General features: G+C 39.5%; 2 protein-coding genes and 1 pseudogene across 2 annotated transcripts; 2 read left to right on the top strand and 1 right to left on the bottom strand.

Annotated features, from left to right (window-relative positions):
* The first annotated feature begins 482 nt into the window (after nt 1-482).
* LOC115980790 lies at nt 483-11626 on the top strand (annotated as a pseudogene).
* Nucleotides 11627-12999: 1373 nt separating this feature from the next.
* Nucleotides 13000-15068, bottom strand: LOC115980789 (probable E3 ubiquitin-protein ligase ARI5). The gene is made up of 2 exons (XM_031103003.1): nt 14992-15068; nt 13000-14742 (listed from the first exon to the last, which is right to left on the bottom strand). The coding sequence occupies exon 2, from the start codon at nt 14719-14721 to the stop codon at nt 13000-13002; it is 1722 nt and encodes a 573-aa protein (XP_030958863.1). The 5' UTR covers nt 14722-14742; nt 14992-15068.
* A 3298-nt stretch (nt 15069-18366) lies between these two features.
* On the top strand, nt 18367-19104 carry LOC115980788. Its single transcript, XM_031103002.1, has one exon. It carries the CDS (start codon nt 18367-18369, stop codon nt 19102-19104), a length of 738 nt encoding a protein of 245 aa, XP_030958862.1.
* The last annotated feature ends 3969 nt before the right edge of the window (nt 19105-23073 follow it).

Genomic DNA, 23073 nt, shown 5'->3' with positions numbered 1-23073 from the left:
TGGCATGTCTATTGAAAATAATAATAATAACGAAGCAAAAAAGGCTGTTGAAGGGGAAAGCTAGCTTTGTTCGTTATGAATATGGCATAAGATCAGTTGAAGCCTTGAAGGCTTGTAACTGAAGCTTTGCTTGAACAGATATTAATTTATTTATGAAGAGATGTTTATTTGCTTATTTTCTTTACAAGCTTCAGCCAACTAGGGTGGCCTCACTTTGGCTATGTAAAATAGTTTTTCTTGAGAACTTCCATATTTCAATTTATGGGGTTGGTTCTGTTATGACTTTTCTAACACTTTAAAAAAGTTATAATATGCTAGATGTAACACATACTGAAATACTCAGAAGAGAATACGAGTATTTTGTTAATCAAATTATTAAATTTCATGCTGCTCATTTGATAGAGGTATTGATTTTAAGTGAAAATATGCAGGCCGTAACGTTATTCTTTCTGAGTCTGGATCGCTTAAAGTAATTAACGATGGCGTTACAATTGCTTGATCCATAGAGCTTTCAGATTCAATTGAGAATGCAGGAGCAATGCTAATCCAAGAGGTCATTCATGGTTGCTACATAATTCTCTCTCCTGTTGTTGTATTGATGTTTTTTGAGACAAAAGCAATCATAGATATGTAAATCTTCATATCCTCCTTGCAGGTTGCAACTAAAATGAATGATTTGGCTGGTGATGGTACAACTACTGCAATTGTTTTGGCTCGAGCAATGATCAAATCTCGGATGCTGGCAGTTGATTCGGCAGTAACCCGGTTTCTTTGAAGAAAGGAATGGATAAGACTGAAAGAATTGGTCAAGGTCTTGAAGAAGAAAAGTATGCCAGTAAGAGGAAGAGATGATATAAAAGGTATTTGTATTTTGTTAATAAAAAGCAGAGTCAGAAATATGTAGAGCATATCTTGTGAATTAGGTTTGTGCCCCCTCTTTGCACTTTTTTTAATAAAAAAATATAATTACTTGTCAAAAACAAAATCTTTAAAGTTTCTTTTGCAGCATCGCAGCTGTGGCCACGATTTCATCTGGAAATGATGAATTTGTTGGGAACTTAATTGCTGAAGCTTTAGAAAAGATTGGCCCCGATGGAGTTATCTCTTTTGAGTCATCTTCATCATTTGAGACCTCTGTAATAATAGAATTAGGAATGAAGGTAGGTCATTAAGATGATTTTTAATTGAAAAGATTCACGACCATCTCAAAGAAAGAAAAAGTTAATTTGAAAGGAAAGAAAATGGGCCAGAATTTAATTTGAATTGAACCATAATTTTTGGTTCGAATTTTTACTTTTATTTTTTGTGCAAAATGCAAAAAGATCCTTTAACTTTAGGTCAAAGTCAAATTAACCCCCTTATGTTCTAATTTGAATTTTTAAACCCTGAAGCTAGGGGACTTGCAAAATTGATTGGTCCTTCCATCACACGTCCACTGGCTCAATGGACAGAAAATGTTGTCATGTGATTCATTTTAAAGTAAAATTTATTTAAAAGATTCATTTTAAAATTATTTGAAATTTTATTCTTATTTTTCTTCTCCTCTCTTCTGCAACGCATAAAACCACCCACCAAGGAAATCAGCCAACTAAACTTGCTACGCAAGCCATTATACAGGGTGGCCAACAACAATAACCATCCAAGTCTGCCACTCCCATTACCCAAAACAACCCTTACATCTCCTCGACCCTTTCCTCTGCCAGAAAAAAAACAAGAAAAATCATGGAAAATTAGGGCCTGTTTGGGTAAGGGTTTTTCATCACTCAATTTCCGTCACTCAATTTCCATCACTCATCACTCATCACTCATAACTCATCACTCATCACTCATCACTCATCACTCATTTTTTCACACTCATTTGGCAACATCACTTTTATTTTCATCACTCAATTTTTTCACACTATTCATGGGTCCCACACCTGTCAGCCAGTACAGTAGTTTTTTTTTTTTTTTTTTTTAGCACCCAACTCACCGAAGCTAATATATATAAATAAATAAAAAAAAAAAACCAAACCGAACAGCCAACCCAGGAAAGAAAAGAAAAAAAATGCCAACCCAGGAAAAGGAAAAGAAAAAGAAAAAAAAAAAAAAAACAACGCCAACCCAAAAAAAAAAAAAAAAAAAAAAAAAACAGGCAACGCCAACCAAAAAAAAAAAAAAAAAAGTCAAAAGGTGGTCAAAAGTTGCGGCTGTGGGTCCCTCATGTGTGTTTATTTACGGAAATGCCATTGAGTTATGAGTTATGGAAACTGAAAACAGCCTTTTGTTGTTTTCAGTTTCCATAACTCATAACTCAAAAATCAGAGAATTGAGTGATGGAAACAGAGTTATGGAAACAGAGTTATCGTTTGGCCAAACAACCTTTTTACTATGGGTCCCACCATTTTTGAGTTATGAGTTATGGAAATAGAGAATTGAGTTATCAAAAAACTCAATCCAAACGGCCCCTTAATGACTGCCAACCCTACTGGGAGTTCTCTGTACTATACTGTTCATCTTATGATATTTTTAGAATGAAAATAAACTTTATAAACCAGCAATGAACTAATTACCCCACTGTTTGGATTTTTTTTTTAGTAAACGGACTAAAGAAAACCAACATTAAGGTTATAGTCTCAATCCATTGAAAATTCATTCCTTAAGGCACAGATAGATAAAACTCATAAAAGGTTGTACCCAGTTTAGAAAGCTCCCAATTCTGTGGAGTCATGACACAAATAGATACAAGTTAAAAAAATTTGTATTCATTCCTCAGCTCACAGGTAGATACTACTACTTTAATCATATTAATTAGGATTTCTTTTCATTTATACATTTTTTTTTAGCTACAGAATGTATCATAAACTGAACAAGGACTACGTGCATATAACTGACATCACCCCTTGGCTACCCTCAAAACTAAGACCTAACACAAAACCAAACTTCCACAACAAGCCCTAAACCACTACCTTTGGCTTAGATCCAACACCTACAGCCTCGGATTTGCCACCTCCACAACCCCAGAACACAACCCTTTGGCAAATCTTTGCTGTGTGCCAGTTTTTGTAGTGGTAAATTGTGGTGGTTCTTGGCTGCCGGAGATGGTGGTGTGGTTGTGTGTTGGCAGGAGTGAGAGAGGAAGAAGCAGAAGAAGATAAGGGAGAAAAGGAAAGGAAAATAAAGTCAAATTAAAAATAAGGCGAAAATCACATTTTGGTCCCTACATTTTGACCCGATTCCCGTTTTAGTCCCTAATTTTTTTTTTTTACCGCTTTTAGTCCCTCTCCAGAAAAACGGTTCCATTTTGGTCCCCACCGTTACTTCATAAACGGATATTGCTGATGTGGCAAACGGCATTGATAATCAATAATAAAATAATGGGTCTACAGTAACCTGACTGCTACTGTTAGTTATTCCCGCCCTTAGTAGTCACGTGCCACTCACGTGACGGTCCCTAACCCAAGCAAAACCCCAAATCACCCAAATAGAAATCCCTAACCCCCAAATTTCCTCAGCTCCTCGCTCATCAGTCACCACACGGATTGAAGTCCCTCACCAGTCACCAATCACGAACTCAAAAACCATCTTCAAATCAACTGCTTTCCATGGATTCAAGCTCGATGTCATCGAGTGGAAGCTTGAGGAAAAGGGGCCCAGCCCGATGCTTCTGCTCGGAGAGACCCGTTGTGGTCGTTTCGTGGACACCTGACAACCCTGGAAGAAGGTTCTACGGTTGTCCAAATTACTGGGTAAGGTAGTATCTCTCTTTGTAATGTTTTTAAATTTCTGGGTTTTTAACTTTGGAAGCACTTCAGGTTCATTTTCGTTTCAATCTTGCTTCAATCTTGCAATCCCCTTTAGTCTAAGTCTAACCCAGAATTTCTTTTCTTAAATAAATAAAAATTTTAAAAAATTTAAGGAAAAAAAAAAAAACTCAGCTTGTTGTTGACAATATAAATTGTGCTAATACAAGAACATTGTGCTAATACTATTTTAGTTTCTGGTAAGGTAGTATTTGCTAATACTATTTGTTACTGTTTTTCATGATTTTGGTTGTTCATTTAACATCATTTATCTAGTCCTTGGGTGTCAGGTTGGATGCAAGTGTAAATTTTTTCAGTGGCTTGATGATGAAATTTGCGAGCGTGGGAAGGTGCTGATTCCGGAGCAGAGGCAACGGATTTTGACCCTTGAAGCTGCCATTGTAGGCTACAGGAAGAGAGAGAAGAGGCTGCTCATTTGCCTGGGGCTGTCTCTGGTGATAAGTGGGATGCTACTTTGTTTGATGCTTCTTCTGGTTGGCTAAATAGGTGGGGGGGAATGGGTCATTAGGTGGGTAGGTGTTAGTGGAAAAATGCCTGAATTTTGTTGTATGTATTAGTGGCAAAAGGCCTGAATTTTGGTGTATGTATTAGTGGAAAAAGGCCATAATTTGTGTTGGAATGTGTTGGTTTGTAGTAGTGGGAAAAGGCCTGATTTTTTGGTGTAATTCTCTTTGCAATCCAAGACTTTAGCAATGGAATATGATCTTTCTAATTAATCTATGATTTGTGTACCAATTTATTACATTATTGTTAAGTGTTTGTGCCAAAGCATTTTGTGCATCAACTGTCAATTTGTTAAGTGTTTGTTAAGTGTTTGGCACTTTGCATCATTTTGAATGTTTGTTAAACTGCAGCAATTTGACACATTTGACACAACATAATTGAATGGAAACAGCAATTTGATACTGCAAATTGATACTGCAATTTAGAGAGCAACTGGTTGCAAAATATGCAAGAAATGGCATGGCTGCAAAATTCTCTTTATGTATTGAAGGAGCTGGCTGCAAAATTTACCAAACCTGCATGCATCACCAGCAGCCTGCATAATTTACCAAACCTGCATAGTTTCTGCATAACTTACCAAACCAGCAGCTCTTTATTCATACATCATTACACATTTATTCATACATTATACATCATTACACATTAAAGTGGCTACTCCCAGCACATTAAACTCCAATGCTCACCAAATCTGCATAATCACCAAACTGCCCAGCAAAGCTAAAAACCAGCAAATTTGAGTTTAAGCATTTTAAAAACCAAAGCTAAAACCAGCAAAGCAAATCTGAATAATGGAAGCTGAATCATCATAACAATGGGAGAATAATTACAAAATATTTAACACCAATGGTAGTTTTTGGTGTACCACAATAATTACAAAATATTTAACACCAATGGTAGTTTTTGGTGTACCACAATAATTACAAAATATGTGACAAAGCACATTCATACAAAAAAGGATTTGGTCAGCCCATAAACATATGCCAATTGTTCTAGCAGTTACATAAATATACGAAGAGTGCTTCAACATATAGCACAACAAAAAGAAAGGTCCTGCTTCAGTTTGCTATCTTTTAGCAGATCTCATTGCTGCCATATATCTTGCTGCATTCCCAGTTGCATTCAAGGTTTCAGTAGTGACTGCACTTCTCTTCCTCTGTTTTTTTGGTCTTCGATTGGACTGGTTATCAGTGGTCACATCATCATTAGAGCTTGGTTGTGCCCTGTGTACTGTTGGCTGAGCATCCTTGGCTGCCTGCAAGCATAAGCACAATAACAATTAATAGTTTGCCAACTGAAAAACAAAACAATGAGGATATCTAAGTCAAAGTGTATACTTACCCTTGTAGTGGTCCTACTGGCTTGGGATGCACTCCCAGGCAAGGAGGAGTTCCCTCCTACTTCTCCCTTGCAGCTCCTCTTGTTGTGTCCTAATTTCCCACATAACTTGCATTGTTTTGAGATGCCTAGGCCTCTTTTTTTTCTGTGACTTCTAGGTTCATCAGGCTCCAGTGCCCTCTTCTTCTTAGGCCTGCCAGGAGGTCTCCTCTTGATAGGGGGTTGCACAGGTGGCAGTCCACTAGGACCCCACATATTCTGGCCATTGATGGGCTCTATAATGGGTTCATAGCAATCAATGTAGGTAGTCCTTTTGTAGCAAGCATTGACATACTTTTCAGCATCTTCTCTGTTGAAAAATATGCAAGAAATGGCATGGCAACATGGTATGCCAACTATGTCCCACTTCCTACAGCTGCATTTCTTCTCTTCCAAGTCCACAATGAAACTCTCAAACCCATTCTTCACTTCAAACTTCATACGACCAGCCCAACATGCTATCCACTTGCTGCATGCCAACTTCTCCTTGTACAGCCTCTTCCTTATCTTAGGACACAACTCAGATTCCACATTCGTAATCATTTCTCTGTTTGCTTGAAATCTAGTCATTAGATATAGCCTAATACACTCAAGCTGTAAGCACATAAAGAGAAAGGGAGAATTAATCATTCATGAATTACATAGGTCTATGGATCATAATGCACATGAAAGGGAGAATTATGCATACCATGGTGATTATAGGTTTGCTCCTGAACTTAACTATCGTGCTGTTGAAGCTTTCACACATGTTGTTCAAGACCGTGTCACTTTGCCCATCACTTTTGAACATGTGCCTAGCCCAGATAGTTGTTGACTGAGATTGCAGCCATTTGAATGCATCTTCATCCACCTCCTTTAGCTCATTCATTGCCCTCTCAAATGCTTGCCGATAGGTAGCCTTGGCTGCTTTCCAAAAAAGGTCTCTAATAATGACACCAGGATGATTTTTCCTCAAATTTTGGTATAAATGTCTGCAGCAGATCCTGTGCTCGTACTGTGGCCAATTGTCAACAAAGGTGTTCACCAACCCCTGCAAAGCACAATCATTTAATTCAGCAAGCAATGAAGCTACCATTAACTACAAATAATTCAACAAGCAATAAAGCTACCATCATACCTTCTGCTGGTCAGATATGAACACCCATTGCTTGTCATCTCCTATGTCAGCAAGTAATAAATTAAGAAACCAGGTCCAACTGTCCTTTGTTTCAGCCTCTACTACTGCATATGCGAATGGGAAGTATTCATCATTGAGATCTCTGCCAACAGCACACATCAGCTGACCACCTGTCTTGGTCTTCAGATGGCATGCATCTAGACCAATGATTGGCCTGCACCCTGCCAAGAAGCCCTTCTTGCAACCTTCAAGGCAGATGTACATTCTTTCAAAATATGGCAGCCCGGTTGCCAATCCATGCTCAGCTGCCAAATCACCATCCTCATAAGTATGCACCTTCATCAATATTGTGCTCCCAGGACTGCACCTTCTCAACTCATCACAGTACTCCCATAGTTGGTTGAACTGTGCAGTGTGGGTCCCATCAACAGCATCTTGAGTTCTCTCTCTAGCCTTACTTGCCTTGCCTGCACTTATGTCAACCACATACTTCTCATGCACAGCCTCCTGAATATCCTTAAGCTTTATGCCAGGCTGTCTCCTAACCCTCTTCACTAACTTCTTCCCAATGTATGATGCTGTGCACCTTGGATTTTTATAGCTTCTGCTGCATGTGTGTTCCATGTTCAGTGTTTTCAATCTAAAACTCTTCTCCCTTGGCACCTTTGCAAGGTAGGCAACAAAATTGCACCCTGGCTGACATCGGGCTCTCACTCTCACCAAGTCATTTTTCATAAATTTTATACCCCACCCACCATGGACTGCATAATCAGTTATAACATCTTTAAATTGTTTAGCTGAGATGAACAACATATCCTTTTCAAACCTAAGGTTCTCAGCTTTGACTACTGGCCTAAAGATTGGATATTTGCTGCTCCTAATAGAATTGTCAACCTCAGCAACAGGGATGTCATCATCACTTGAATCATCACCACCTTCACTGCCTGATGATGATTCATCAAGGCTAAGCAACTCCTCACTCTTATAGTCAGAATTCATGACACCACCACCCATTTGTCCTGCTTCAGCCTCAGCATTTTCAGCTTCATTGACCCAACTATTAGGACTATCTTCACCAATATTCATTGGTTGCACTTCTGGTTCTGGCTCTGGCTCTTCTTCTAAGTCACTCCTCTCATCCTCACTACCCTCACTGCCCTCACTACCCTCACTGTCCTCACTACTCTCCTCAACTTGGTCATCAACAACTGGTGCTTTGCCAGCCCTCCTAGCACAAACTTCCTCATTAACAAATTCAGCATCATCATGGCCTCCAAATTGTGAAAAATCAGGTCTGTACTCTTCATTATCATTTTGAAGCACTCTGTCACTAGCAAAAACCTCTACACCTACACCTTCTACTTCACTACCAGGTACTACAGCAGCTAAGGGATCAAAATTCTCCATTGGTAACTCAACTGGTTCATGCACTGGATGCTCCACAAAGACATGAATCTCCCCATATCCCTTCACCAAGTCAGTCATGAACATAGCAGCATCATCATCAACCACCTGATGGAAATTTGACCGCTCTGGGTCCACACCAGGCATTTTATACCATAACTTATCTACTTCAGAGTATCCAAAATCCCTACATATACTCTCAATCTCTACTTTTGACCACCTATCTGGGTCACAGTTATCCACTATATCAACTGTCCCTCCCACATACGCTTGAGGGTTCCACATGAAATGCCCACCATGGTGGACATGCAGAGTAAAAAGCTCATTCATCCTGCATGCAAGTCACGAGAAGAAAACAGAATGAAAATGAAAACAGATATTAATAATACTTTGTTAGGCTAATAAACAAATAAAAAAGCATATAATACCGACAAAGGGATCACATGGACCCAGCCACTTCTTGAAAAGCAAGACACAATACAGACAATCAGTGCAAATACCAACACAAAGATTCCATGGTTTATCAAAGGTCAATATAGTGGTCCCTGATAAACAATAGTGACACATAATACAGACAAACAATGCAATTGCCAACAAAAATACAGTCAGTAATGTGGTCCCTGATAATGTGGTCCCTGATAAACAAAAGTAAAACAAAAGCTATAAAGGGAGACGCAAATAACAAAAGCAACACACAACAGCCAAACAATATTCCACTATCACGGTCAGTATTATGTCTACTACAAAAGCTATAAAGGGAGAGAGGAAGAGAGAGAGTGAAAGTGAGACACAACGAGAGAGAAACAGAGATAGATTGAAATTCCAGAGCAATAACAAAACACAACATCTCAAAATTCCCAAATTCTCAAAACCCAACAACTGAGATTCAAACCCAGAACGATTACCCAGCACTTAAAATGGCATTCATAACATAACTAAAGAGAGAGAGAGTTGGAGAGAAATACAACCTTTGCAATCTGCTCAGCACAAACACACTGAAGCTTGCCGATTTGTGGGATTTTTGTGCTTGCCGATTTGTGGGTTCTTTGATCGGTCTTGTGATGAGCAACGGGTAAGGTAAGGTAAGAGATTAGAGATTTTCAGTGAGATTAGGGATTTTCAGCAAGTTCGCCGTTAGATCTCATCTGACTGATTTGGGGTTTTGCTTGGGTTAGGGACCGTCACGTGAGTGGCACGTGACTACTAAGGGCGGGAATAACTAACAGTAGCAGTCAGGTTACTGTGGACCCATTATTTTATTATTGATTATCAATGCCGTTTGCCACATCAGCAATATCCGTTTATGAAGTAACGGTGGGGACCAAAATGGAACCGTTTTTCTGGAGAGGGACTAAAAGCGGTAAAAAAAAAACTTAGGGACTAAAACGGGAATCGGGTCAAAATGTAGGGACCAAAATGTGATTTTCGCCTAAAAATAAAATGGTTTTATATATATATATAGTAAATTTTACTTTAAGAAGAATAATGTGTGAAGCACTTGACACCATTTTCCTTCCATTGAGTCATCGGAAGTAAGATGGAAGGACCAATTTGGCAGTTTTCCAAACTTCTGTGGTTAAAACTTGATATTAGAACATCAGAGGTCTGTTTAATTATGACCTAAAGTTGGAGGGGTCTTTTTGCATTTTTCCCCTTTATCTCTGATTCCTAGACTTTTTTTTTTTTTTTTTCTCTATTCCCTTTCCTTTAATTCTATTAGATCTTTCTGGACAGATTGACAAGGGTTACATGTCACCCCATTTCACTACAAACCATGACAAATCTATAGTGGAATTTGACTATGCCAAAGTCCTAGTAACTGATCAGAAGATTTCAACTGTCAAAGAAATTGTTCCTTTACTAGAAAAGACTACTCAACTGAGTGTCCCACTGCTAATCATTGCAGAGGATATGTCCAGGCAAGTACTGGAAAGACTAGCGGTGAACAAAATGCAAAGTTTACTAAATGTTGCTGTTGTCAAATGTCCAGGATTTTTAGAAGGAAAGAAGGCTCTATTGCAAGATATTGCACTTATGACAGGTCAAATTATGTACTGCATGCCAAACTTTATTTTCTTGATTATTTAATTTTTCCATGACATATTTCAATAATAAGATAATGTTTATTCTGAATCAGAGGCTGTTTTGATGTTAAGAAACTATCATGACTATGACATGCTTTTCATTCGCTAAATTTCTTAATTTGTTACTTAATTTGCGACATAGTTCAACTCATTCCCACTTAGCATTATATTAATATCTTTACATCTCAAAATGGTGAGATAGCTCACTTTGCAGCCAGATGTTCACTCACATTTTTTATTTCCTAGTTTGCTGGCCCTCATAGTCATCTAAAAAAAAAAAAAATACTATAGGACTTTTAAAAAAAAAAAAAAAAAACTCCTTTCATTATTGTAATTGCATCAAATCATCAACAATAATATAAGAGATGCCTTAAGAATGAATTACTGCAAAAGAAGCTTCTGAACAATTCTGTTAGTGGGCCTATTTAATTGAGTTTTATAGACCTTTTTACAAATCTGTTAGGCTTATTGATTATTTAATTTAGATACTGAACCAGTAAACCCTTAAATCTATGATGTACATACAATCAGATTTTCCTCATTTGTTATAACAGATAAGATCCCTTATCACCATACTGATATTTTGTTTAGGGAGGAGTAATCAATTAAAATGTTTTTAAAGACGGCTGGTGCCATGATACATAAATTGGAGATGGCCCAGAACAGAGATTGCCTGATAAAATTGTCAGAACAAGTGTTTAGTCCTAAGGATTGGGTCTGCATGTGTAAACAACAAACTGGCAGTTGTTATACTACCAGCAATTGGTAAGAAATAGTAAGCATATTTGCTACTGTGAATGACAGTGAGTGAAAGATCCTGTCCCTCATCTGAGGCCTCCCCTTTTCTTAAATTGTTTCATGGGAACTTTTACTTTTTATTTGTTTGTTAGTTCAGAATTCAGTCAGATAATGTAAAATATAGATTATTGTGCTTTAAATTTGAAACTGTCAACTTTCATTTTTCATCTTTTGGTTTTTTAACGTCTTTTAGGACCTTATTTGTGGACATTTACTGCCCTGATCATAGAAACTATTGCTAATGTTGAATTGCAAGTTCTCCTTGCACCGCAAAATCAATTGCTTCTAATGCAGGTGTCGATGGAGAAATTGTTGTAGAAAAGACTAGAACTTGTAATTGGCAAACTGGATACAATGCAATGACAGGCAGATATGAAGATCTTCTCAGTGCTGGAGTTGCAGACCCTTGTCAGGTTTCAAGGTGTGCACTTCAAAATGCGGTGTCAATTGCTGGTTTAGTTCTTATCACTCAAGCTGTGTTGGTGGAAAAGATAAAGAAACCTAAGCCAGCTATGCCTCATGTTCCAGGCAAAACTCCTTAAAGAAAAGATTAGATGGAAAGCTAGTTGAAAGCTGAGAAAGGCCTGTATGTGTCACATTGGTTTGAAACAAACAATTTGAATTTTCTTGGTTACTTGAGATGATGATTAAAAAAGCTTTAGAGTTTAGAAACTGAGAGGCCGGACAAGTCAGCTTTCAATCTGACTTTTGGATTGTGAGAGTATTAAAAGCCATACATAAAGAAAGGGATTTCATAACCAGTAGCTGTCAGCCTATTAGCCTTTGTAATCTCACTCAACACTTGTAAGATTCCCTTTTTTTTTTTTTTTTTTTTTTTCAGTTTTGTTTTTGGGTACTCTCTTTTTGGACTTAGTATAATACTGCAATAATAATGATGAGGGTATCTAAATTTCTTTATTCTTTTTCCTTGATCTTTTGTTCAGAAATCTCCAAAACCTATTTCTGATTTTCTCCATATATATGTTCCAACTTTGCTGTAGAAGTTGTCACTAAGAACAATGCACAACTGGGCTACTAGGTATTGTTACAGATGTGGCAGTATAATTAATTTTGGAATTAAAGCAATATACTTCCTCCTTGATAAATCCAATTATCTGCCAATGTTGCAACATCATCCAGAATATTGCGTCTGTGTATACACAGCATACAAGTGATTTTATGCCAAGTTTGTTAATATGAGTGTTATTCCAGACAGGTAATTCTGTCAAAATGAAGTTCTAAGTAAATTCTAACACAATCTCACATCCAAGAGGGTGTAATCAATCATGCATTTACAATGCTTTGCTTGCATCTTATTTCATTGTTCTAAATACATAAGCTAAGTAAGGACTTGTCTTTCACAATATTATGTCATGAAGTACAACCTACTGCTAATAGTTGAGAATGCTCGAAAACCGAGTTTCAACCTATACTATTGAAGAATTTTGACCAAGCCACATTTATGTGTATTTGTTTTACAATCTCAATTATTTTTTGGCAGAGTTGCCAGTTATATATGTTTAAATTGTGTGTGTATATTTTGAAAAGAAAAGAGAAAATTCTTCAAATTCCTATACAAATATCAAACAAATATAGGGTTTAAGGTAACTAAAAAATGGACGGATGCCCATTTTGCAAGTTCACATTGTATATGATCAATATGTGAAAATTGAAACATTATCAGGCAAAGCCAATGATCTTGAACATAATGATCTAGTGATATAAGACAAGAATTACTACAGATTCCATAAAAATGATAAATATAAAATAAAAATAACTATAAATCAATCCAGAATGTGCTCGATTGATTACAAAAAATACTCAACATATATCTGAAGTCATAGGAAAATTGCTTAGTATTGTTTTTGGCTGGAATTCTTTGTTCAAAGAAACATATTCTATTGGATATTTTTGACTAACGTATCCTCTTACCCTTAGTCCTTCCTCTCTTTATTGGTGTCCTACTCTTTATCTTGCTGCAAGCCCCTTGAGAGCTGCAAGCCCCTTGAGAGCTGCAAGCCTCTTGAGAGCTGCAAGCCTCTTGAGAGTTGGCATCTTCTAGGCCATTCTCCAATGCCTTAACTAGATTCTCAAAGTAATTCCTTGTCACTGTGGTAAGCCCGGATAGCTTTGCTCGGAAATTGTTGAATTCTTTGTCTGGACACTTTTTGTCGAGGTAGTCATGTATATCCTTCTCTGAACAATGATGAAGCCTTTCCAAATTAGACTCTGCCTCCCCTTGCAAGTACTCAAAGAACCCCCTTTTTGATTTTGCTTTCTTGTCTCCATCATCAGGAAGGTAATACCCATATGCGTATGTCCACTTAAGCACTCTCCTACATTCAATTATCTGCAGCCAGGCCTCTGTAATGAACTTAAGCTCAGCCTCAGTTGCCCCTCGTAGGTCACTCAGTCTTCCCATGTAGTCCTTTTGCATATGCTTTAAATCATTAACAGCTTGTTTCCTTGATGATTCGTTGCCTGCCCATCTCTCATAATAATGAGTATACTTTTCCAAATGCTTCTTAGCTCTTTTTCTGATATCTTCAGCCTCATTATACTTTCCCTCTACCTTGTTCTTCTGGAATGTATTACAAGCATAGAACCCACCTGTCATTTGACCATGCTCCTTCCATGTTCCAAGGCACATCCAGCAAAACTCATGTCCACAAGGTTTCCGGCACGTCATGTGCATGCACCCTTGGTTCTTCTCAATGGGTTTTCCACACTTTGGACATGGCTTTGTATTGACTAACATCCATGCTGTATTCTCAGCCTCAGAACTATTCTTTAATTGCCACTTAGCCACAGTCTCACAATCCACTGGCCTATGCGCATCATCCATACAATTCCAACAAAAGCTATTGCTACAATGGCAACAAACATCATAGTACTCTTTGTCACCTCCTTCACAAAACTCCACCGCGTACTCGCAATCCGCCCCTGGACACCACTTATACTTCTTATTACTCTCAATATAAGACCTTAACAAATACTGTGAATACCTTTCCTTATCTTCCTTTTTGGCAAGCAAATCAATTGAATCACGATCCACCACAGCGTTACAGCGCGGTTCAGGACATCTCAATGTCAAACATCCAACCCCATCCTCAATTGCCACACTCACATACTTCTCCCAACACTCCCTACAAAAGGGATGACCACAACTAACCCAACCCATCATAGAAACGCGGACATTCTCATAACATATAGAACAAGTTAGTTCAACTTTTCTAAGTTTCTTGGGCAGCAAGAAAACCGGTTTTTCAAACAAACCTACTTTTTTTCTAACTCTCTCTTCATCAGCAAACCACTCATCTTGAACGTCACACACACTCCATTTGTACTGAAGTAGAAGCGCCGTCGCGGCAGCTTTTGATATGGAAAGAACATTGGATACCTCGGCGATTTCGTTCTCTTGACGTTGTTGAATATCTGATTCTTTCAATACAACGTAACTTTGTTTTGCCTTCTTGTTACTTCTTGACTCACCGTCATAGTCTCCAACAGCTATGTTATCCATTTTTTTCTCTTCTTCTTCTTCTACCTTGTCATCCTCGTTGTTGTAGTCTTTGTCACTGTAATAGTCATAGTAGTCGTCAGCGTCATTGTCGAACAGGTAATCCTCGGACTCCATGGCAGCTGCAGCAACAAAAAACTAGAAGGGAATTAATATTAGGCAAATTAAATTATAAATAATGAATTTTTTTTTTTAGTAATCTCTCTCTATGTGCAATTAGGCAAATTAAATAAAAAAATTCTTAACAAATATAAACATCAAATAAACCACAAGCCAGCCACTATTATCAAAAATAAAAATTGCAGATTTTTTTTTTAAGCCATAAACAACCAACATACAACTCAACTAACGACAGAAACACAAAACAGAGCTGAGAGAGAGGGATACCACTGGTCGTCAAGTCCGGCTAAAAGGGGACTCGGAGGCGATGCAGTGCTGTGTGGAGACCAGCAAGCGGCGTAACGTAAGACCAATTTTTTTTTTTTTTTTTTTAATGTATAAACGGCAGTGACTTTGTGAAGTTTGGATCGATTCTCAAAGTTGGGAAGTTTGGGTTGTGTTTTGTGTATTTATTCTGATTTTGGAGTCCTAATTTATTAATTTAATTAGGACTAGGAAGTAGGAATCCCAATTTTCAAGGGATTTGACTTTTTTATTTATTTTTTAATTGTTTATGGGCCAAAAAATATGGGCTGAGTTTTTTAGAATTGATATTCTTAATATGTATTTTTTGGGTCAAAAATCTTAGGGGGCCGGTGATTAAAAGTTTTTCCTAATTTTTAAGGTTTTTTTTTTTTTTTTTAATTAAAAATTTATTTTAATACTACTATTTGGGGAATTTTTCAAAAGTCAGCTCCTTAGCTTCGCCACTATATCTAGTGATATCCAAGTTCTTAATTAAAAAAGGAAAAAGAAAAGGTCCCATGTTATACATGCATGGATGTGTTCATTTAATAATGAGAATTAATATACCAACATAAGCTTGAAAATAATCTTAGCTTAATTATGTGTGTCTATAAATATTCATAATCACACATGCATGGTATTCATTATAGTCTTATAGAGACAAGAAGCATAAGACCAATGAAATAAAAGGATTTATCAATTATACCCACAAGGGGAAGCTTGGATTTGATGAAGGATTATTTATTTGGAAAATTTATAGAATAATTGGGAGAGAATTTAGGTATTTTCATGGTATTTTTATTAATATTTTTGAGTAGGAGGGATGATAAATTTATAGAATGAGAATAAAAATTTGCTCATACATATTATGAGCATCAGGGTCAAAGAACATGGTATGTGCGAGCATGTGCTTTGGTTATTTTTTTGGATAAAAGGATAATAATGCATTAGAAATTAACTAGTCAAAGTAATTTTTTTGGCTAGTTAACCCAGATGTAAATAAAATTCAATCAAATTTTCTAAATTATCAATCACATTGATTTAAAAGTTACTATCACCTAAAGACGTACATATTATAACTCCCACATTTCCCAATGTAGAGTTACAATCTATTGACATATGCTTTCATGAAAATTTATGCTTGAGAGCTTAATGCATAGTCACAAATCACAAGGGCATATATATATTTCTTTTATTTCAAGCCCACTATTGTACACATTTAAAAAAAAAAATGCATCACCTTTGTTCAATGATTTTTTGCATGAGATTTCTCTTAATCTCATATATATATATATATATATATATTTTTTTTTTTTAAAAATTTATAAAGAAACACACAAATTGCTCTACACTAGTGGTGAGATGGTTATTTATGCTTTTCTCATAAGATTTTTTAGTCTTTACGATCAAAATATGTGATGTCGAAATCAAGATTTTTGATCAAAACAAAGAACAAATCACTCATATTAAGATAAGCCTTTTGAATACACATCTTCTTAGATGTAGAAAGGAAGTTGGAGTTCCTTGAAGGATTGGATTGAAGATCGATCAATTCTAGAATTAGCAAAAAGATTAAGTGCCTTTACCAATTCTTTAATAAGTGTCATAGGATCTTATGCTTTTGGCACTGACACTGTTTGCTTAGTTGCTTGCTTGCAACTTGAAACAATTTGGGTGAGTATATCCAGCTCCACCACAGAAATGACAAAACCATTAAGGATGAGGTTTGATTTTCGTTTCAGCAATAGGGTGAACAGACTGTTTTGGTTTGTAATCACTCAAGTCAACTCTAATTCTTCTAGTAGCAAGAATTTCTTCCGTATGAGCTCTCTCTGCCGGTTTAGGAATAGAATTAGAAGAAGATATGATAAATTTTGTAGAAGAATTTTTAGAAGACAAACCACCTTCAATATACCCTAAACTAGTTTTATTAGAAGAGGATTTTTGAGCACTCAGCATCTCATCAAGTTTAGAGCTAGAAGACCTACCAAGTTGTTCTCTAGTGATACTTAAGTCATTTTCTAGTTCATTTAACCTTTTCAACCAAAGAAGATTTTTCAATCTTAACAGCATTCAACAACTCATTGGTACTGGTGTGTTCGAAAAACATCATGTCACAAAAATCTTATAAACAAATAATACGAGTAAAGTGAACTAAAAAAAATAGTCACAATTACAAGCAACTTTCACATAAAACCGAAACTAAATACACCCAAAGAATGCTCTCTTAAATACAAAGATTAGGATTTCAAATTGTAACAAGCGCTGGCTAAATGTTTATATAACACTTTAGTTGGGTTAAGAACTGCACAAGCAAAAAGATTCAAATGCCAAAAAAAAAAAGAAAAAAAAGAGAGAAAGGGTTTTGCAAAGACTCTCCAAAGACGTGTGGGAATAACATTCATACGCATAAAAATTTGGTTGAGTTCATATCCTTAATGTAACTTTAATTCGATCACAGTTACTGACCATAAAGTAAACTACATGGCTGCAAACTTTCGCTTGAATTTGGTTAAACGTCACAAATGAAGCTATCTAAAGCTGTAAATAACAATCAATTTCAAGCAGTGTTTGAACTTATGCAAATGGACTGACTTATTGATCATGTCTATTAAACAATGCCAAGAAGAATTTTCCTCTAATCAACAGTTTCACAAACAAAATGGATCAGAATGTAAATGTACATTTGATCCTTGGTCATTGTATCCCTTGATAGGAATGACGATTCTGCATCCCACTGACGAAGATAACATTAATGACGAAGGAATCATCCATGACGAGGTCATCAGAAACAACGAAGAAAGCCATCATCACTGACGAAGGCAGGGAGTCATTCAATGCAGTCAATCAATGACCTGAGCAGTTACTAAATCGACCAAGCAGACCGTTGGGAGCCTCTTAAAAGTCTCATTACTGGACCAGGGGCGTTACTTCAGAGAGCATTAACAGTCCCAACGGCTAGCCCCTAAGGCCTCAGGTATAAAGCTTTCATACAACCAACGAAAAGGGGGGATATGCAAAAATACTCTGAAATTATATTTTACTTCTTTACTGTGTTTGATTGTTATCCTAACTTTGGCATCAGAGACTTTGTGGCAGGCACCACACCAGTGGCCCTCATCGAGCAAACCTTCACATTCCACAAGAGATTCCATCTGCTCACTCTTACTGACGAATTTGTGTTCCATCAGTTTGGCGCCGTCTGTGGGGAACGAGTTTTCAGATTCATAGTCGAAAACGTAGTTTCCATCAATTCTCCATATCCAGATGGAATCCAACCCAGATTCAGCAACCTTGGCCCAGCAAGTTCAAGCCCTTGCAGCCACTATTGAGGAACTCACCAGATAGAACCAGGAAATGAAGCTGCGGCTCCAGCAGGTTCAACAAGCTCAACAGGAAGAAAACCGGTCCAAGGGTAACACAGAGGGAGAGGGGGATAGCCAACGGAGGGAAACCCCCCAGAGACCAACTACTCCGGACGAACAGAACTCAGATCTTCTTCGGGAAATGAGGAAAGAGATGGACGAACTAAGGAGCGCTATCAAAGAAAAGACAGACCGGAGCGTAGACAAAATGATAAGGGCTACGGATTCGCCCTTCACTGCAGCGGTACTTGATTGCCCCGTGCCGTCAAAGTTTCGCCTGCCTCAATTAGAGCCATTCGACGGACTCAAGGACCCTCAGGATCATCTTAATACCTTTAAGACGACTCTGGGTCTTCAGCAACCACCTGACGAGATATTGTGTCGTTCCTTCCCTACGACTCTCAAAGGAGCTGCAAGAGAGTGGTTTACTAAGTTGTCAAACTCGTCCATAGACAATTTCGATCAGCTGAGTAGTGCTTTCTTGCGCCATTTCATAGGGGGGCAACGCCCGAGGAGACCAGTAGATTACTTACTTACCATAAGACAGGGAGAGAAGGAGACTCTGAGGTCATATGTCAAGCGATTCACCCGGGAAACTCTGGAAGTGGACGAAGCTGATGACAAGGTGCAGCTGACGACCTTCAAAGCAGGGTTGAGATCCAGAGACCTTGTGGCCTCTCTTGCAAAAAACCCCCCGAAGACGATGGCTGAGATGCTCCTGAAGGCATAAAAGTACATGAACGTGGAAGATGCTCTAGCTGCCATAAAAGATACTGAGAGGCTAGGAGACAAGTCCAAAGGGGAAGACGACCGCAGAGGGTAAAAGAGAGACAGACCAGAACGTCGGAACAATGACGGGAATAGAAGGAGAGACGACAAAAATCCTCGTCAGGTAAAATTTACTCCTTTGGTTATGCCTGTTGACAAGGTTTTCACGCAGATCAAGGACGAGCATTATCTCAAATGACCCAGACCATTACACTCGTCCCCCAACGTACGTGACAAGAACAAGTATTGCCGGTTCCATAGAGACCACGGCCACAACACAGAAGATTGCAGAGACCTGAAGGAACAAATAGAGGAATTAATACGGAAAGGAAAGTTACAGAAATATGTAAAGAAAGGAGAATATAGCAAGTTCAGAGACGACAACAGGACCCAACATGAATCCTTCACTCGGGATGACGACCATCCGTCCCAGCCTCCGCGCAAAGTGATCGGGGAGATAAACACGATTACGGGAGGACCATCCTCAGGAGGATCATTTAGATCACTCAAAAAAGCATGCCACAGACAGGTGAACAGCGTCCACACCATGCCTCCGTCCAAGCATCGACGAACATACCAAGACATGTCCTTTAATGAAGGAGACGCCAGGGGAGTAAAGCAACCTCACAACGATCCCCTGGTCATAGTGCTGAATGTAGAAGGGTTCAATACCAGAAAGATCCTTATTGATAACGGGAGCTCAGCGGATATCATCTACCTCCCAGCCTTCCAGCAGTTGAGATTAGATCCAAAAAGGCTCCGCCCTTTTGACTCTCCGCTCGTCAGCTTCAGTGGAGACAGGGTCTACCCCAGGGGTATAGTGACTCTGACGGTGACGGCAGGGACCTACCCATTGCAGTTGACCAAACAAGTAGACTTCCTGGTGGTAGATTGCCCCTCGTCCTACAATGTCATCATTGGGAGGCCCACCCTAAACAAGTGGAAGGCGGCGACGTCGACCTACTGTTTGAAGGTGAAATTCCCAACAGACAACGGCGTGGGTGAAGTGAAGGGTGACCAAGTCCTGACAAGGGAATGCTATCAGGCCGTACTGGCAAGAATGGAGAACCACACGTGGACGATTGAAGAAAAAGAGGAGGACGGGATGGAGACCCTGGAAGCAGTGGAGTTGGTAGAAGGAAATGCGGACAAGACGACCAGGATAGGGACAACGCTAAGCCCCGAGATGAGAACGAGACTCATAAAATTCCTTAAGGGGAATCTAGATGTCTTTGCATGGAGTCATGAGGACATGCCAGGCATATCTCCAGAAATCATCCAGCATAGGCTGAATGTGGACCCCAGCAGGAAGCCCGTTCAGCAACGACGAAGAACCTTCGCTCCAGAACGAGATCAGGCAGTAGCAGAGGAAGTAACCAAACTCTTGACGGCTGGATTCATCCGGGAAGTATACTATCCAGAATGGCTCGCCAATGTCGTCCTTGTAAAGAAAGCGAACGGAAAGTGGAGAATGTGTGTAGACTTCACCGACCTGAACAAAGCATGCCCAAAGGACAGCTTCCCTCTACCAAGGATAGACCAGCTCGTGGACTCCACCGCCGGACACAAGCTACTGATGTTCATGGACGCCTTCTCAGGGTACAACCAGATAAAGATGGCTGAAGAAGACCAGGAGAAGACCGCCTTCATCACAAGCCAAGGACTCTACTGTTACAAGGTGATGCCTTTTGGGTTGAAAAATGCTGGAGCTACGTACCAAAGATTGGTAAAAAAAATGTTCAGCCAACAGATTGGCAGGAACATGGAAGTATACGTGGACGATATGCTCGTCAAGAGCAAGGAGGAGCTCGCTCATCTGGACGACCTGGAGGAGACTTTTGCAACCCTGAAAAAACACCAGATGAATTTGAATCTAAGCAAATGTGTTTTTGGGGTAGCCTCGGGAAAGTTCTTGGGATTCATGGTGTCCCAGAGAGGAATAGAAGCAAATTTAGAGAAAGTACGAGCTATCATTGACATGGCCTCACCCAAGACCGTCAAGGATGTACAAAAACTTACAGGAAGGATAGCAGCTCTAAATAGGTTCTTCTCTAGGGCCACAGACAAATGCCTGCCCTTCTTCAAAACCCTCAAGCAGGTTTTTGCTTGGACCGACGAATGCGAAGCAACGTTCCAAGAGCTGAAGCAATACCTGAGCAGTCCACCTCTCCTGAGCCCGTCCAAAGGAGGGGAGAACCTATACTTGTACCTGGCGGTGTCAGCCTCGGCAGTAAACGCAGCCTTGATTAGAGAAGAAGGCAAGAAGCAACTCCCGGTGTACTACGTCAGCCAAGCCTTTCAAGGAGCTGAGTTCAGGTACCCAAGGATCGAAAAGATTGCGTTTGCACTTATAGTAGCCTCGCGCAAGCTTATGCCGTATTTCCAGTCAAATCCTATCTTTGTGATGACGGATCAACCAATTAAGAAATCAATGAACAAACCAGAAGCAGCAGGGAGAATGGTCCAATGGGCAATCGAACTCAGCCAATTTGACATCGAGTACCATCCAAGAACAGCTATCAAGGCACAAGCTCTGGCTGACTTCATCCTTGAATTCACTCTTCCAGACGAAGATGGAATTATAGACGAAGTTGATAAATGGACAATACAGACAGATGGTTCGTCAACCCAAAAGAGGGGGGGAGTAGGGGTCGTCATAACCACCCCCGACGGAGAAGTGATGAAATATGGGGTCCAACTAAAGTTCCCAGTCACCAATAACGAAGCCGAGTATGAAGGAATATTGACGGGCTTGAGGCTTGGGAAAGCTCTTGGTGCCAAAAACTTGCTGATCCAGAGTGATTCAAAGCTAGTAATCGGACAGATCAGTGGAGAGTACGAGGCAAAGGAAGAAAGGATGCAGAAATACCTTAAACTGACAAGGCAACTAACTCAGGAGTTCGACACAGTGGAGTTCGTCCAGATACCAAGAAGCCAGAATATTGGGGCCGACGAAGTATCAAAACTAGCGTCATTAGAAGAAGGGAAGACGAGCACAGACATGGCAATAGAGATCCAGAAACACCCGAGTATTGAAGAGGTGGCGGTGTTCTCCATCCAGAGCACAGACACCTGGATGACGCCTATAATATCCTTCCTCCAGGACGGGCACCTACCTCAAAATACTGACGAAGCCAGAAAGGTCAAGAAGAGAGCAGCCAGGTTCATGATCCTGAATGACGTCTTGTATAAGAGAGGCTTCTCTATGCCTTATCTAAAGTGCGTCGACGAGGATGAGGCCAAATACATCCTGGAAGAAGTACATGGAGGAATCTGTGGCGACCATGCCGGCTCCAGATCCCTAGTCAACAAGGTGATAAGAGCGGGGTATTTTTGGCCAACCATGCAGGGGGATGCTGCTGATATCGTCAGAAGGTGCGACAGATGCCAGCGGTACGGGAATGTGCAACGGCTTCCAGCGGAGAAAATGACGACCATAGCCTCCCCATGGCCATTCGCACAATGGGGAATCGATATCGTCGGTCCTCTGCCCCAAGGTAAAGGTCAGGTAAAATTCCTTCTAGTTGCTATTGACTATTTCACAAAATGGGTTGAAGCAGAGGCCTTAGCAACCATCACTGAGGCTCGGATCTGGAGCTTTGTGTGGAAAAACATAATCTGTAGGTTCGGGATTCCCTTGACGATCATATCTGATAATGGGAGGCAGTTCGACAGCCAAGGATTCAGAGACTTCTGCTCGGACCTCGGGATCAAGAATCAGTTCTCATCCCCGGGACATCCTCAGGCAAACGAACAGACGGAAGTAACGAACAGGACGCTGCTCAAGATAATCAAAACCAAGCTGGACGAAGCAAAAGGTGCCTGGCCAGAAGAACTACCTAGTGTCCTGTGGGCATACAGGACTACAGCCAGAACCCCAACAGGAGAGACACCCTTCAGGCTTACCTATGGCACAGAGGCAGTAATCCCA

The sequence above is a fragment of the Quercus lobata genome, chromosome 3 (genome assembly GCF_001633185.2).
Source record: "Quercus lobata isolate SW786 chromosome 3, ValleyOak3.0 Primary Assembly, whole genome shotgun sequence".
Taxonomy (NCBI): Eukaryota; Viridiplantae; Streptophyta; class Magnoliopsida; order Fagales; family Fagaceae; genus Quercus; species Quercus lobata.
The sequence above is the reverse complement of the archived record's forward strand: the minus strand, read 5'-3'. Positions and strand labels throughout refer to the sequence as shown.

Bases quoted from the DNA above. Each gene is read 5' to 3' on its own strand.
- LOC115980789 (XM_031103003.1), bottom strand. From the start codon at position 14,721: ATGGAGTCCGAGGATTACCTGTTCGACAATGACGCTGACGACTACTAT.
- LOC115980788 (XM_031103002.1), top strand. From the start codon at position 18,367: ATGAAGCTGCGGCTCCAGCAGGTTCAACAAGCTCAACAGGAAGAAAAC.